The 18,121-nt window shown below is 38.3% G+C and overlaps 1 protein-coding gene across 2 annotated transcripts in view; it reads left to right on the top strand.

The window, feature by feature from the left end:
• LOC115795925 (RALY RNA binding protein like) overlaps nucleotides 1-17,091 on the top strand; it is a 70,194-nt gene extending 53,103 nt beyond the window's left edge. For both annotated transcript variants that reach the window (XM_030752068.1, XM_030752067.1), the window contains exons 3-9: nucleotides 3,610-3,685; nucleotides 6,509-6,556; nucleotides 7,306-7,499; nucleotides 9,618-9,731; nucleotides 10,007-10,164; nucleotides 15,633-15,670; nucleotides 16,335-17,091. In XM_030752068.1, coding sequence (XP_030607928.1) covers nucleotides 3,610-3,685; nucleotides 6,509-6,556; nucleotides 7,306-7,499; nucleotides 9,618-9,731; nucleotides 10,007-10,164; nucleotides 15,633-15,665 — 623 coding nt within the window. In that variant the 3' untranslated portion in view covers nucleotides 15,666-15,670; nucleotides 16,335-17,091. The remainder of the gene's footprint in view (nucleotides 1-3,609; nucleotides 3,686-6,508; nucleotides 6,557-7,305; nucleotides 7,500-9,617; nucleotides 9,732-10,006; nucleotides 10,165-15,632; nucleotides 15,671-16,334) is intronic.
• The last annotated feature ends 1,030 nt before the right edge of the window (nucleotides 17,092-18,121 follow it).

The following is an 18,121-nucleotide window of genomic DNA, read 5'->3' as shown; positions in this document are numbered from 1 at the left end:
TCTGAAATACTTGTCTGGCACCTGTAACTATGTCACTTTCCAAGTCACTGAAATCACCTTTCATCCTCATTCTGATGCTCGCCTTGGACTTCAGTACGTCATTTTGACCATGTCTGCATACCTAAATGCATTGAGTTGCTGCCATGTGACTGCCTGATTACATATTTTCTTTAAAGAGCATTTGAGCAGGTGCGTTTAATGAAGTCAGTGTAAGTGCCTTGTTCATCATATTCTGACAGAAGTACATTCACCATCGTAGGAGTATGATCTCAGGAATTAAAAGGGTGGTCAGTATTTTTACAGCATCTGAGACTGACTTTCTTTTACTTAGTTTGCCTCTGTGATAGCTTCTTTTGGCCAGCCTGGACATAATGGCTTCAGCAAAGTACATTTTTATATTCTCCTTCAATGCGATGCTGCATGCAGTTTATAGTATCAATCAAGTCCTAAGTGGCTATTGCTTAGCAACACAGGCTCTATCTCCTCTATCTCCAGCTTCAACTTTTTATGAATACTCACACAAACAAGTCAGGCTGCAAGCACACATACACTTATTCATGCGACTTTTGTATATGATTAGTATAATGACTGTAATTAATCAGAGGCTCAGTGTGTGTCCCTTGCAAAGTCGAGGGAAGGGGTGTTGTGAGGTGACAGTGTTCATTTTAGAGTGCTTTTTAGTCCTCCACTCTCTCTTTAATGACCATAGCAGGGGCCCAGAGAGGAGCAGGCTTTACAGAGCGAACCATTCCTCACGTCTTCCTGTGTCCTAATGATGATGATACAACTGTCCCTGTGCACCTGGGAGCTAACGATACATTCCCCCAGTCCATTAGTCCATTAGGGAGACCAAGGAGGGAAAGGAGGAAATCAAGAAAATGAAAAAGGGTGAGAAAGTCTAGGCTCCAAACATCGCAAACAATATGTTGGAAGATCCAGACATAACTGGAGCTGCAGTAGTCTGTGTGAAAATGTGAAACTGAGAGAAATGGTTTGATATATCTGAGATATTTTGCAGGGAGTTCATTCTCACTCCTATCCCTGGAAGACAAAACAACCCCAAACAAACAAAAAAAAAACCCACCAAAAAACCTGAGACTGCAGCCCTTTAGGCAAAACAACTTGACTCCAGCTCCTGTCATGGCACTTGATACTGCATCATCCCCAAAGCTGATGTTTTATCTCTGCAACTCAAGGGTGACTCATCCATCAGAAATGGATCTTTGCTGCTGCTTTGTTGGTTCACGCCTGTGTTTGTTTGTGTCCATGCGTGGGAAGGTGGCGTTTGATTTTTGTTTGTGTTTTTGTGTATGACCTTGAGCAGCACTCAAGGCTGATTGAGCTGAATCTGAGCAGAAGCAACATCGACAAGCCGACAGACTAAACGCAGTGTGATATCAGCCGGCTTTAATACACCAGGGCTCTTGGCAGGTAGAAGGGGCTGTCAATCATGGCGGCAGCCATGAGGTTTGTGCAGATGAGTCACAGCTGTCTGCTAATATGTTTGAAGGGGATTTCTTTGTTGCTTTGTTTTACTGGGTGAACACTGTCCTAATATTGACTTGAAGTCCCTTTTTTGCATAGTCAGAGTCTCAGTTGTCTCAAGGCTCTTACAAAACTCTTGCAAAGTTTGTACTGTCTGTTTGAGCGTTACAGTGAACTGAAGTGAAATCATTAAATGAATCAATGTTTTTTACCCCAGTTCACCTGGTTAGTTTCATCACACAGAGCCCTATAGGCACTCAGACAGCTCAAACCAAGAAATGCTTTCACTTAAAGTTCTTCACTAGTTCCTGATCTCTTAGAGTACTTTTGTGTTTCACATCAATGTAAACTGATTTTTTTTTTTTGGAGGGGGGGGGGGGTATTTCTGACATATTCTACATTAAACAATCTATAGATATGTTTTAAAAGTTTCATTTTTATTGATCAACTATTAACTAAATTAAATTGTAAGAACATTCGGGACAAGATTGTAGCTCATTTCAAATCACAATGTACATAAAAGATGGACGTAGCCATCGTGACATCATCAATTAGTTTTTGAAACCTCAAATTGAGGAATTGAGGTCTGACTTACAAATTAAGGACGCTGCATGCTCTCATGGTAGCAGCCTTTAAGTTATGACACAGGCCCGCTCTAAAGCATGCCCTATTTATCATCTATTTTACCCTGAATGGGGCCACAATTAAGAAAATTTACATTCTGCCCTATTATATAAGGTCTTGAAGCTAGAGGTAGACACTAAAAACTCATTAGAAAAGCATCATAAATCAAGATCATAAATCACATGACTTGCAGGGTTGTTTTCTCATATACTTCTATACAACTGGTCTTCTTTTCACATCCAGGGGATTTCCCCCTGCTGGTCATTAGATAGAATGCAGGTTTAAGCTTGTCTTATAAACAGTCTGTGCTTCATATAAAATTGAAAAGCTGGTTTAATAAGGAAATGGGAACAGTAAAGTAGAAATGAATATCACATAATGTCCTCACAATTTCAATCAACTAACCTGCTTGTTTGTGGGTCTCAGATCAGTTTAGTCTTCAGTAACTGAAAAGCTGCTCTGTTGGGTTGAGATCATGTGACTGAAAAATATCCCATTTCTTTGCCTTGAGAAACTTTTGGATTGCTTGCACAGTATACTTTTGGGTCAGTATCCATTTGCACTGTGACGGATTGTCTGATCAGCTTGGCAGCATTTGGTTAAATGTGAGAGAGTACAGCCTGTACACAGACTTCATCCTGCTACAGTACTTCTGTTTGCAGTCACATAAATTAGCACTAGTTCCACTGGCAGCCATACATGTCTATGCCATAACATTACCTCCACGTTTGATAGATGATGTGGTTTGTTTCAGATCATGAGTTATTTCTGTCCTTTTCCACACGTTTCTCTTCCCATCATTCCGCTACAAGTTAATCTTGGTTTCATCTGCCCAATTATTATTTTCTAAAACTGTGCAGGCTCTTTTACATGTTTTTGGCAAAGTCTAATCCTGTCTAAGCCTTCTGCACCTTGTTGTGAACCCTTTATATTTCTATTCATGAAGCCATAGTGATTGCAGACCTTGACAGTGATACTTGTAGATCCTCAAGAGTATCCTTGACTGTGAAGTTTTTTTTTTTCTCACATTCTCACAATCACAATCCGGTATATTATACCACATTTTTAGACTGGGCACTCCTTTTCAGCATAGTGATGGCCTCCTTCACTTGTATCAAGATCTCTTTGGATCTTGTTTGAGAGTTCCAGTGAACTGCTACTAAATGCAAGATCAGCACTTGGATCCAGATCTTTCATCTGCTTCATCTGGCCATAAAACTGTTTATGTTTTCCAATTATTTTTGAGCCTTTGAAAATGGGGGCTGTGTATAAAAATGGCTTCCTGAACAGTTAGTGCAGTATTTTTGTTAAAGCTTTTGCATTAAAGCTGAAAGCTTGCACTTATACAGTATAGTATACAGTAAAAAAATGACAAAAATGTTGCCATTGCCCAATCATATGTGGATCTAACTGTATATCCTGGATGGTCTTTACACTGTAGACTGCTTTTCTATCACACCATGACTTCAACTCTCTCTCTTTCTCTTTTTTTTTTAACAGATATCAACATGGCTGGAGAGCCAAAACCGTACAGGCCTAAGATGGGCTCCAAGAGGCCTCTCTCATCCCTCTACAGGTGAAACATGTTTTTCTTATTTTAGTGTGTCAGGAGGCTGTTCCTTTCCTGACCTACTTTTTCTGTTATACCCTCTGCCTCTGCTGTCTGTAAAATATGTGTTCGTGATCCTCACTGGCAGGCTGGGCTCTTAAGGAAAACAACCAATTCCCTACTTGTACTTGTGGTGCTTTTTTTTTGTTGTTGTTGTTTTTTGTTGTTTTTTTTTTTTGTCTGTTGCTGTTACACAGTTTGCTCTTTTGTCATTTTGTTCAAAGAAAATAAAAAGCAATGCACACAAATCTGCTTGGCTTAAATCTTAACCGGCCAATGAAAACAGTTTGTTCAAGCTTATAAAGGAATAGTTTTGGAAAATGTACCTTCCTGCAGAGGTTTGAAATACAATTTGCATAGACTGAAAACATGACCAAATATCTGTCTCAAAGTAACAAGATCAACCCTGCAGATCCTCTAATAACAGCTTATACAGTAATATCAAAACAAAAGTTTTGACAGGACTCTCTGAAAAACTGAGCAGTAAAAACGCTCACTGCTTCAAAAGGAATTCAGAGGGTAAGTAACAGCCAGGTGCTGTTCATCAAATGCACTTGAGTAACTGATCATGAGTGTGTGGGACCACCTCTATAAAAGCAGTGGTTTTGGCAGTTTGCTGGTCTGGAGCCACAGTCTTCAAAAGAGTTGTCATTCCAGCAAATTCACCCCAATGTTACACCATGCAATGATCAGAGAAACTGTAAAAAGTCCTACAGGCTTCTACAGACCTCAGTTAGCATGTTAAATGTTAAAGTTCATGACTACAATTAGAAAAAGATCAAAATGTATGGCTTGTTTGGGAGGTTAGCCATTTGAAAGCCTCTTTTTATGGCAGCTTTTTATGACATTGTTCCAAAAGTCTTGTGAACAAACCACAAGACTTCTGGAACAATGTCCTTTGGACAGATGACACCGGATTGGAGATATTTGACCATAATGCAGTGCCATATTTGGAGAAAACCAATGACAGCATACAGCTTGGCTGTAACTGGGTCATGCAACAGAATAATAATCCCAAACACAGCAGCAAATCTACAACAGAATGGCTGAAAAAGAAAAGAATCAAGGTGTTGCAGTGGCTAAGTCAAAGTCCAGACTTCAACCTGACTGAAATGCTGTGGTGACACCTCAGAAGAGCTGTGCATAAATCAATGCCTGCAAATCTCAATGAACTGAGTTGAAGAATTCCTTTGTTGCAACATTTAAAAATTAGATTAAACACAACAGACATATAACAGATAGTTTAAATAGGTATAATATTATGTATCTCAATAAGATGTGATTTAAAATATGACAAAACAGATGTTATTTGTTTAATCTATTAAAAAAAGATATGTAAAACTAATATGTTGTTGTTTTGGGGCAGTTTTATGTGTCAAACTGATTTTTGAAGAGATGGATTCTCATCAAACATGTCACCTGGGTAAACATGGTTAAACATGCCTCAAAGGTCAAAGCGTCACAGTAGACGGCATCAGTGAAGTGGATTACTTATTAATAATAGCTGAAGGGTCTAGTATGTTCTTTTGCTTTTACTGCTAATTGGTTGCTAACCAGATAGCTGTAAAAGTTTGCTTAGAGCTTAAAAACTATCCAGCAACTAAGATCTGTTACATAAGGAAGGAAGCTGTCATGAACCACAGTGTTTTCATCTGTATTCTTGTGGTTGGTCAGTGGGGATGCTTATTAAAAGGTAGAAAGGGAGGCTTTGGGAAGAAGACAGTTAGCAGCTGGACAAAATCCCTTTGTTTCAGCCTTTTGTGAATTGATTAGTATCTTGCATTGTTCAGGAGTCAAGCAAGCTAATCACACAACTGTAATGTGAAGCCTGTACTGAGGTGCTAGGGTAACAACAGATGAAATCTCTTCACATCACAGTGAGCAGTGCAACAGGAACAGGCCTGCATTCTTCAGCCCAGATTTAAAAAAAAAATTGCAATAGAATCCAAACATTTGTACACACACACACACACACACACACACACACACACACACACACACACACACACACACACACACACACACACACACACACACACACACACACACACACACACACACTTACTTTCTCTGTCTCTCTGCTGTTAGTCTTATGGTTGACTGTGCCAAAACATCTGTAGATTTATTAAGCCAGTAATGTCTTTTCCCATGTATGAAAAGGGCTTAAATTTATTCATTTCAAATGCAAAGATTTGATCATAGTAGTTTGTTTGAGTTTTACAGGTTCTGCTTCTTTCTTCCAAAATGTATGAATGAGCTCCTTACCTGTGAGCTGCCTACACTCTCTCTAGCCCCTCCGAGTCCTATTTTCTTTTAGCTTGGATTTTTAAAAGTAATCGAAATGTGCCCATCAGGAACTTCTGTTCTGTCAGATTTATCACACTGTAATTTTGTTGCCAGGAATGGAATCTTCCTGTTGTGAGCTGCTTCTTATTTCAAGCAGTTGTTTGGGAAAAGAGCCTACGTTGCCTCACTTTCTAGTTTAATGGGAATCTGGCTAATTTAAGGCTGTAGTTGGCCAAGAAAAAAAAAAAATCAGTCCACTATAATGAGGCAAACTGTTATTTTTACACTTCATTGTTTTATATGGATTCCAGTCTTTGTGCTCGACTAAATTAGGAAGCAGCACATTGACTGTTAACAAGAAAATGTCAAACTAATCTTTGAGGATAGCAGTGAATAAATTAATCAGCCTAAATGTATTTGTACTATGATTTCTTTTTTGTTTTCTGGGAAGATTTTTTGCACGAAATACAAGGAAAATAGAAATGTTCTCTTCTGTGTTCACAGTGGCTACGAGTTTGACTATGACTACTACAGAGATGACTTCTATAGTAGGTATGTTTTTAAAAAAAGCCAGTGCATTGGCTTATTGGTAAATAACACGTGTCTTTGTCATTTGCAACTTTTATCTTTTCAATGAGTCCCCTTCCTCCCGATATTTTGCCTTTAGTGTCCACATCCTTTCTCCCTATTTCCCATCTTGGATAAAGATGATTTTTGAGCTGAATAGCCCCGTTTCCTTCTGAGGCAAAGTAACTACATTATCACAGGCATAATGAATGTCATATTGAGGAGGTTTTTATTCCTCTCCGTTGGGCTTACTAATGATGCTTTTATCCGCATAGCCGGGTACTGAATGTCAGATAGTCCCCCGGCTGGTCATTTGCGCTGGCAAGGCACAGAATGTATCTTCATTCTGACATTTTCATTGGTTTGTTTACTTCCTCTTCTTTGCAATATCCCCAAGAGCAGAATCCTTCAGCTTTGAGTCATTATTGCTATTTTGGCAATTTGATATGTCAAAGGCAACTGGGAACAGTCTTTGATTGAATTGCTGTGGCATTGTTCAATATGTACCTCTATCATTCAGACATCTTTTGCAGCTTGCCTGTTAGGTGCTTTGTAAGCGCTTCTTGCTGCTTGAATAACAACATCTAACCAAAAAAAACAAAAAAAAAAAACACCTGCTGTTCACTTCCCATAGTGACTACAGAGTTATATTCCATTTTTTCTGTTGTTTCTCTGCATTGTAATACTCCTGGAATATTTCTATTGCTGCAACTTTATTCTTCATGTGTCTTCAGACTGTTTGAGTACCATGGCCGTGTTGTGCCACCGACCCGAGCTGTGATCCCCATCAAACGCTCACGGCTAGTTGTCCCAACCACACGCAGAGCCAAATCCTCCTTTCCAGTCAGGGCCTGTTCTTCCTCTTCCTCCTCCTCCTCTTCCTCCTCCCGAGCACTCAATGTCGGCTCTTCCATCACTGGCCCTAAACGTATGCTTTTTCTTTGTCCTTTATGTTCCTATAATATCCTGCTTTCTCTAAAGGATGTGGTGATTGTTAATTAGATATTTTCTGAATGTGATTTTTATGTAATTGTGTGGGTTTTTTTTTTTTGTTTTACATTGAGCTTCCCTCCACTTCCTTTTGTGGGGTTTGATTTAACAACTTAAATAATAATAATAAAAAAAAAAAATGCTACTTTAAACACATGTTGGTGGGTGTCAGTTTCTGTTATGATGGAAAAGTAAACGCTAAGATCTAGAAACAAACACCAAAAAAGGTTCATGATCAAAAAAGGTCAGGCCTGCAGTTGATGATTATTTTCATTAGCAGTCTTGATAGTCCCTCTCGAACTGATTAGACTATACACTCACTGGACACATTATTAGGTATACCTGTTCAGCTGCTCTTTGGTTCATTAGATATTTGTGTTAATCACATGGCAGCAACTCAGTCATGTAGACATGATCAAGACAACCTGCTGAAGTTCAAACTGAGCATCAGAAGGTGGAGGAAAGGTGATTTAAGTGACTTTGAATGTGGTATAGTTGCTGGTGCCAGCCAGGCTGGTCTGAGCATTTCAGAAACTGATGATCTGCTGGGATTGTCCCACACAATCATCCCTAGAGCTTACAGAGAACTGTCTGAAAAAGAGAAAATATGCAATTAGCAGCAGTTCTCTGGGTGAAAATGCCTTTTTGTTGCCAGAGCTCAGATGAGAATGGCCAGACTGCTTGATAGGAAGACAACAATACATCAAATAACCACTCATTACAACCAAGGTATACAGAAGAGTATCTCTGAACACACAACAACATATCGAACCTCAAAGCAAGAAGATCTCACCCGGTGCCACTCCTGTCAACTGAGACCAGGATCCTGAGGTTGATTTGTATCATGTATCTGCAGCAACTGTGTGATACCATCATTTCAATATGGACCAAACTCTGTGAGGAATGTTTCTACCACCTTGTTGAGTCTATGCCATGAAGAATTAGGGCAGTTTTGAAGGCAAAAAGGAGGTCCAACCTGGCACTAGCAAGGTGCACCTAATAAAGTGTCAAGTGTGTGCATAATGTTAGCATTTAGTGAAAAAAGACATTTTTTTCTATTTCAATTTCAATCTTTTTTCAAGAGCCTAAAGTGATGTTTAGAATTTTTTCCTCTGTTTTCACCAAACAGTTCAGAACAGATAATAATTGACTTTCATAGAAAACAAAGAAAAGCAGCTAATAATAGCTAGATTGGAGATTACACTTTGTAAATAATTGGAATTTTCAAATGCTGAATCATTATTTGCAAAACTGTCACTGAATAGGATTTTTTTTTTTGATAAATCAGTCAATTTTTTAAAATAATACCAGAGTTTAATAATGGATTATTGTACTAATTATTCTGCTGAGTCTAAAACTGTCAAGAAGAATGCATTAAAACAGAGGATGTCTGAGCCCACAGTGACTTCCTAACCAAACAGATTCATAGTAAATTGTCACATTTGAAAAACTAGGAAAAGTTTTTTTTTTCTCGAGAAAGTAATTCAGTATAACAATTATTATAGCATAGTTTTAACAATCATTGCTGATTAATCTTCTGTCAGGTGACAAAACTAGCCATTCTCAGACTTAATGCCTTGGCCAAATTTTAAATCTTAAATAATATCAAAACTCTGATTGAAAGCCTTGATGAAGAATTTCCTTCTTTGTGTTTTCTCTGATTTCATTTTGATCTTCTGCTGATTTGCTTGTTGAGGTTGAGTCTTCATTAAACTCTTCCTTTCTCACTGCTGTTTTTTTACAATTAGCCTTAAAATCAGTTAAAGTAGGTTTGTTTCAGTGGGTGTTAGAATTTTGCTGGTAGCAGCAACACTGAAATTAGGTGGTCAGCAGTTGATTTACTGCTTTCACGTGTGTATCATTATTCTCTCCTTCTTATAACACAGTGAGATTTCTTAAACTTTAGGTTCACTCCTTTCCACCAGTTGTGCCACATTTTCAGCAAAGAACTTGGCTGTTGAGAAACGTCTGAGCAGTACAGCTGCTGCTGTAACAGTGTCTCTTGTAGAAAATCCAATTAACTATGCTTTATAACTTTATTAATGTATGCTTGCAGTGAAGACAGATCAGCTTCTAACAATCAAAAAGGAGCTGTCGCAAATCAAGACCAAGATCGACTCACTGCTGGGGAGGCTGGAGAAGATAGAGAGGCAACATCGCTCTGATGCTGGTAAGATTTGACAGACTGGAGGGGGGGGGGGGACATGTCTGATGAGCATGCATGTAAAAATGGGGAAGATACTGAGAGACACTGCTATGTGCTGAAATAAGACACAAACAGTCTTTGAGGAGAGACGGGGGAGCGATACTGAAAATATTAAATGCTTGTTAAGAGGCTTGTCTGAAAGACAGGTTCTTCTATTATTAAAGCAAGATAGAAAGTCAATAAATCTATTATGCTCTGATGCTAACTGCCAGTCTTCCTCTCTTGATGTCTTTTGCCAGGGATGCAGAGGAAACAGGAGGAGGTGTGCGAGTGTCTCCATGGTGATGCAGCAGACCACTCTGGGGGGGAGGAAGCAGAGGGGACGGCAGAGGTGGAGGCAGGGGAGATGACAGATGGTGGCGAAGACGACTTTGAAGATGAAGGCACAAGCGACATGGTGAGCAGGCCTAGTACCCATTTACAGTGTTAATAGTACTGTGCAAAAGTCTTGAATCAAGCCCAATTTCTTCATATTTTGCTTTCAAAGCCAGACTTTCTTATCTTTAAGCGGTCTTGAGCAACAGGCTTTTGGAAAGTCTTTCAAAGTTTTTCTTTGAACATTGGCTGCTTTTTCACTCATTTTCACTCCACTCTTTGTACTAAATCATTCTCAAACAGATAAAAACCCCCATTAACACTGACATTTGAATCATTTAAGCATAAAAAGGCACCTAATGCAAAGGATGAAGGAGTGTTGTTTCTACACATAACAGACAACTTAGCAAAGAACCAATTTTAAATTGTATCTTTTGCAGCCTGTCACTGAAACACATAATTTCTTCCCATTTATTTAATTGAATCTACTCACTGTGTTGATGTATGGTATTGTTCACTGTCATACTGGTGAACAAATGCTTCAGTCTTCAGTTTTCTTTAAAGAGCTCTCTGTTTGCCTGATTTTATTCTCCCTTCACTTCATGTTGAGGCGCTGCCACCAGAGCACCTGCAGTTCAATAGACATATTGTTTGGAGTACTGCCCAAAGAAGAAAAGGCTGAGGGGTCCTAAATTGCACAAGAACTGGATTGAAAATCAGTGACAACAGGTCTTGTGGAGTGATGAATCCAAATTTGACATTTTTGGTTCACATTGTCCGTATGTACAGAGGAGGTCAGGATAGAGGCACAACACTGAGTGTCTACAGCCATCTGCAAAAAACGGTGGAGGCTCTGTCATCACTGCCAGTGGTCTTGGGGATCTTGTCAAAATTGATAAAATTATGAATGCAGAAAAGTACCATCAGATTTTGATCCACCATGCAATACCATACAGAAAGCATCTGATTGGCAGTGGTTTTATTTTTCAGCCAATGCAGTAAAAGCATACCTGGATAAAAAAACACACAGTGGTACACTATCAGTCATGGATTGGCCTCCCCAGAGTCTGGACCTCAACATTATTGAAGCAGTGTGGGATCCTCTTGATGGAGAACAGAATAAAAGGCAGAAACATCCAAAGAAGAGCTTTGAATGCTCCTAACAAAGCCTGGAGAACTATTCCTGAAGGTTAATTAAGGAAATTACAAGAAAGCTTGTCAAAGATCAGATTTTGTTGAAGAATAAAGGTGGTCATACCAAATGTTGACTTTCAAGGTTGCTAGACATGCACAAACTATTCTTACCTTATATACTGTATGCCCATATATATTTGCAAGTTTCAATAAATTGCTGCAGCTATTTTCCATTTTCTTAACAAAGTATAAAAAGGGTGTTTTAAGACTTTTGCACAGTTCTGTATCATACTATACTGTGGAAAACATTAAAATGATAACAAAATATGCCAATAATAACAATAATAAGTAATGCACATTCATCTGCTGTGTAAATAACTTTACCTTACATGAAAACATTTCATTTTTCTATATTGTTTCAGCCCAATCTCATCACAAAAGGTGAAATAATGTTCATAGACACAAATTGTCGCTGTGTTTTGTGAGTCAGCATAATTTTGAAAGTAAGCTGGTTCAGTTGGAGGTATTTTATGTCTGCAGCACGTTTGTTGTCCAGACAAAGTGGGGACACATCACCTTGGCAACTAAGAAAACAACCCGTTAAAGAAGTAGCAGCTGTTGTGTTTTAACTCAGAATATGGTCTTTTCCTAATCCTAAAACAGTAGTCATCCATCCATCCATCCATCCATCCATCCATCCACTTCCACTTATCCAATTCAGGGTTGCAGGAATGTGCTGGAGCCAGCAAGAGGCACTGGAGAGGTCGCCAGTCACAGAGAGACAGACCACCATTCAGATTCACACCTATGAAAAGACCAAAATCAGCAGCATACAACTGTGTCTTTTAAACACTGACTTTGATTCCCTGTCTCAGACATACTTTAGTGGGAGAAGTTTGCCTTCAGAGCTTTCGTTTGCATTTTTTAAAAAAAATTATTATTTTATTGAGGTTCAGCCAACAGAACCTCTTGGTTAGGTTTAAGAGGGATCATTATAATTTCACCTCAGATTGAATATAATGTGTTGAAAACCATGTCGTACGGAGCCTGTCTGCCAGAAAAGCTTGAAGGCAAACTTGTATATGTGAGGCACAGCCTCGGGCACAGTAGTTTTATAAATCTTTGAAAGCATGTTACAAGTACATTGTTTATTTTTCTAAAAGAGTAAATAATTGAATTATACAGTTAAAAGTTCCAGTCTTATAAAGTGTCATTTAAATGCATATTTTTAAGTCACACTGATGACTACGGTCACTGATGACACTAATGATACGGTCCACTAATGGAGGGATCATTTTTATAATTGCAATATTACAAATTAAGTTTCCATGGTGATACACTTGGAAAAATTGCTCTATTAAAAATCTGCCATTGCAATCCAAACATTTCCTGTGCCACACATTAAAATCATTTAACTGAGGAAAAAAAGAGTTGACTTTATTATGTTATTTACAAGAAATGCAATACATCTGTCAGCTGCCTCAGCTATTACTGCTGTCATTCATCTACAAAACAAGACAGCTGGAGTAATAGAACAAGAAGGAGCAACAACACTGAGCTGTTAGATGAAGAGCTGCAGGTGACAAGCTGTGCACCTCCAGCTCCTCAGTGAGGTAACTGACTGCTTACACTGCACACTGCTGTTTGCTGACACCTTGCTGTGTGCAGAGTTACATCAGATCAAGGTTTCTCAGAGTTTTGGAAAAAGACCAATTACTGTCTGACTTCTTTGCTTTGCTTCTGCCAGAATTTTCCCTGACCTGTGCTATTAAATCACATCTTCTGTTACCACCAGTAACTAAACAGGACTGAAATCTTTGATAATTGCTCCAAAACAATTACTATAATAGTATCATATACTGGTGCTAATGAAGGATAATGTTACACATTTGTTAAACATAATATTGGACAGCCATAGAGGTTTATGACCTAAATGAATAAGCTGTATCAGGCTCTGGATGCACTTGTGAAACTTTTTTGATGGTATTAATTTACTGTTACTGATACTTTTGAGCTAAGGTTACAACCATCCCTGATTCCTGTTTTATAGGAGCTGGAATCACTCTGTCTGGTGATTTATTGGCTTTGCAGACAGACTAAACTATTGATTACTGGTGATCATTAAAGCATATTTACCTCATTCCAATAGATAGCATTGCCAAACAGCTTGGAATAAACAAAAAGCCCAAATCCCTAAATCGATTTAATGAAAACACTCTGTATAAAATGGACAGACTGGAAGTGGCTCTTTAACACTTTTCCTCTAATGACAACTTGAGTGTTTACTAGTGATGTGAAATTATGAAAATCTGAAGTAACATTGGTCAGAAGAAGTATTATGGTGTTTTAAACTTGTGGTCACAACATCTAGCCATAAAATTAGTGATGAAAGGAATTTAATGCCACTGACAGATATTCATACTCTGCACCCACCAGCTCTTTACTATCTGATGAACAGAGTGAAAGTCCAGCAGATTTTGTCTGTCAGGATTCTTGTTTTTCTTGCGCATCTATTTATCTTCTTTATGAAATTTATTTTCGTTTTAGTAATGTTACATTTTTCTTTCACACATGCTGCTACACTGGTGAATGCTCATAATGAACATGGTGATAAGGCCAGGCTTTAGACTGGTGTAGAGCCTTGGTTTTAGATTTTAATTTTCTACTCTTTGTTGTCACTGACATTGAACTTTATAAATACAAACATATTTTCTTTACATATGGTTAGGCCTTTCATTTCTAAGGTTTCAAAACTCAGGACATAAAAAAAAAATCAAATTCAAATTCTGACCATCTTGTGGCAAAAATTGTCAATTGTTACATTTTAACGAGCCTGTGTAAATTGTAGCCTCATTTTCCTGTTCTTAGCTGACAGCAGCAGTACCCAGTGTGGTGACCTGCTGCTGTAGTGTATATGCATCAACATTCAATGTGTGTTAGATTCAGAGATGCTCTTTTGCATATGCTACTTGTGACAAGTGGTTATTTGAGTTGCTGCTGCCTTCCTAAAACAACGCCACAGTCAAAGATATAAATCACCTTTCTTCCCCATTCTGGTGCTCAGTTTGGAGTTCAGCGGGTTGTCTTGACCGTGTCTGCTGCCATGTGATTGACTGAGTTGATATTTGAAACTTTTGGCAGTTTGCCCATCTGGAGTATTCAGATGTGTTAAATTGTGTGTTAACATGACTTCAAGGAGGAAAGACAGCAGTGATCTCAAAGAAGCATTTGTTCCAGCCCATGAATCTGGGAAAGGTTATAAGGCCATTTCCAAACAATTTCAATTCCATGATTCTACAGTGAGAAAGATTATTCACAAGTGAAAAACATTCACTTGTGGAGTGGACGTCCCAACAAATTCAGCCCAAAGTCAGGCTGTGCAATAGTGAGAGAAATTGTGAAAAACCCAAGAGCTGCATCTCAGGCTCTACAGGCTTCAGTTAGCATGATAACTGAAGTGTTTATGACAACACAGTTAGAAAAAGACTAAGCAAGTATGGGTTGTGTGAAAGAGTTGCCAGAAGAAAGCCTCTTCTCTCTAAAAAGAACATGGCAGCACAATTTAGGTTTGCAATTGTGCATCTGAACAAACCACAACCCTTCTGGAACAATGTCTTTTGGACAGTGGAGATGTTTGGCCATAATGCACAGCACCACATATGGAGAAAGCCAAAGACAGGATGTGAGCGCAAATACCAACTGTCAAGCACGGTAATGGAAGGTTGATGATTTGGGCTTGTTTTGCAGCCACAGGACCTGGGCACCTTGACTCATGAGTCTACCATGAACTCCTCTGTGTACCAAAGTATTCCACCGTCAAATGTGAGGCCATCTGTAACTGAAACTGGTTCATGCAACAGGACACTGATACCAAGCCCAGCAGCAAATCTACAACAGAACGGCTGAAAAAGAGAGTGTTGAAAAGGTCCAATCAGAGTCCAAACCTCAACCTGATTGAAATCCTGTGATGGAACCTTAAGAGAGCTATGCATAAATGAATATCCACAAACCTCTGAGCTGAATTGACGCAGCGCTGTAAAGAGGAGTGGGCCAGAGTTTATAAAAAAAGATATTCAAAGAACATGATGCTGCTACAGGTGGTTTTACAAGCTATTAAAACATGGGGTATACACACTCATTTTGATTAAATAAATAATGCAACGGTGTAATATGTAATGTATTGTTGGCCATCTGAAGTTATATTTAAATAATTTTAGGACCTGATGATTTTTTATTATGTCCTGATATGTAAAACCTTAGAACTGAAAGAGGGTGTGCTTTGTGTTTCACAACTATAGATTAAGATAGAAAAAGGAAACTTTGTTGCTGCCTTGTTTTAAGACTGAGTGCCTGTTTAATGTGCTGGTGTCTACATTAGTACAATTAATAAATACAATCTTATTTCTTCTACTGCAGATAGAAAACCACATATCGGACATTGACAACTGAGCAAGGTCAGTATTTAATCTTTCACAAAACTGAATTTTATTTTTGGGAACAACTTATGGAAAACACAAGCACAGTAGCGCTTTTAGTGCCCACCAGTTTGAAGCAATTCAAAAGATTTTAAGCTAATTTTTTTCTGCTTTTAAAAGGAGTAAGAGAGTGAGAAACACTGCTTATCCTTTGGGCTTAATCCTCAACAATGTTCTTCTAAATGGCCTGTCATTCTCTGCATTTGGGAGCAAAAAGAAAAGCAGCTTCTCTGCAGTCATCACTGATGACTGTCTGAACATCCGCAGAGATAGGACTTTTCATCAAACGACATTTAAATCTCCCCTGGTTTTCTTTGTAAGAACAAATAGCTATGAGATTTAATTTGCCTCTTGGCTGACATTTCCTCCCTGCTGTCCTTAAGTGCCTATGAGCAGATTTTTTTTTTTTTTCCTTGGGCGGTCTGAATATGATAGATGGTTAAGATGATGGTTTAATGAACTGCTTGTCCTCTGGTGGAAATCTGAGTGGCTGCAGGCAATATCAGCACTGTTAGAATATTTTAATGTTAGTCCTCTGAGTTTCCAACCTTCACAGGAAAATCCAGAACTGTGGCCACCTTTTCTACACTAGGTCACTGTGAGAGAAAAAAAAAAAAAAAATCATTTTCTTTTCTCTTTCAAGTTGCGGAATAATGAAGCCCACATTACAGAAGATGGGAGGACAGATACCAGCAAAACCCTCTTGATCAGGGCGGTGCATTTGACATTAAAGGAAAGCAAGTGACAGACAGCAGTGGAAGAGATTTTTAGACTTGTATTTTGCTTGTTTGCTACATTAGAACATGGCCCTGCTGATGTGTACGTCATCAAAATCCTGGGTATGAATATTCTCCAGACGACTGCAAGATCAACCGCAACCAGCGATCAGTTATTTCCCCTCGGACTGATTGCTTTTCTGAAAAATACGGACAATAGAGTATATCGTGTGCTTAATATATTATGGTCTGTATTGTGCATTAAAAATACAGTTATGTGATTTATCAAATGAAAATTATGTCCTTTGTTGTACCTCAGATGTTTGTTTCTGTTTCTGTGCATTGAAAACTGTGAAAAGCCGAGATGCTGGCAGAGCTAAATATGAATGTAACAGTAACATGTTTTTTTTTTTTTGACACTCGTTAATTCTGCGTTTTGTTTTCAAACTTTTTGAGGCAATGTACCATATGTAATTTATTCACAATGTCTCCACACAGTATTGAATGCATATCACATCTGTAATTTCTTCTACATGACATGTATTAATTTTTTTACTTTATGTTTATGGTAATTAAAAAATGAAAGAACAATTTTTGCTGTCAGCATGTTAAAAATGTGGCTATCAAGGATCATTTCATTGCATCTGTTGTACAGCTATGGATAATAAACATTTTTGACATAAACTTGCACCCTTCTCCCCTTAAACGAGTGATATACCTTTCATTTTTAGAATTTGCACGTTGTGCTTCTGTTTTGGCCATTTTTTCCCTTTTTTTTTAATTTTTAAATTTAAGCTGACCTATAGCTAAGGGAATATTCAATAAAACTTAGGGCTCAATCACACTAGAGCAGCCATTCCCAAAGTCAAGAGTGCTGCGGCCCACTTAAAAGACAGAAAATCTCGTGGGGCCCACCCAATCTTAAATCTTCACTCTAATCAAAATACAAGAGAAAGTGATGTATTTTATTGAAATTTTTATTCAAAAAACATAAAGAACACAAGCTGTGGGCTATAAATTGCTAATGCTACAAAGTCATATGTAAACTATTAAGGCCAATGTGTGACCCATCTACTGCTGGAACAGTTTGATACAAGAGCAGTAAATTTAGATCAGAGTAATGAGTAATTTCACAAACTAACCACCTCCTATTACCAGTTTAAATCGACTTTTTATATAAATAAATAAATGCATATAAATATGTAACTTTACATACTTGTGAGTATTTTCAATCTGAATTTATGTTATTACTGCAGTCCACCTGCAGTACCTTTGCGGCCCACACTTTGGGAATTGCTGCTCTGGAGTAAAATAGAACGGGAATCTTCTTGCAACTAGGAAAAATCAGTGCCTGGCTGGTAATTGCACTGAATATTTTTGCATTTGGTCACTGATTGCAAGTAGTTATGGCGACCAGCTGACCATCCAGAGGTTCAGTGTGTTGCTCAATCTCTGGATGAGGTTGAACATTCAACAGGGCTGGCAAAGCGATTGCACAGGTCACCTACTGGGAGGCAACCTATCTCCAAACAGTTGTAGTCAGGCTCGAAGTGACTGCAAGTACTCTCAAACGGATTGGTGAAGGCTGCAAATAATTACCTTCTAATTTATAAACACACACAGATTGCCCACATCTTACAGTCAATAAAAGCAAGGTTGCTGATCACCTGTGTTATTTTAATTGGTTTAATGTGAATTTCTGTGTATGTTGATG

Source organism: Archocentrus centrarchus, chromosome 17 (assembly GCF_007364275.1).
Source record: "Archocentrus centrarchus isolate MPI-CPG fArcCen1 chromosome 17, fArcCen1, whole genome shotgun sequence".
Lineage (NCBI taxonomy): Eukaryota > Metazoa > Chordata > Actinopteri > Cichliformes > Cichlidae > Archocentrus > Archocentrus centrarchus.
Note: the sequence above shows the minus strand (reverse complement) of the source record. Positions and strands in the feature narration are given on the sequence as shown.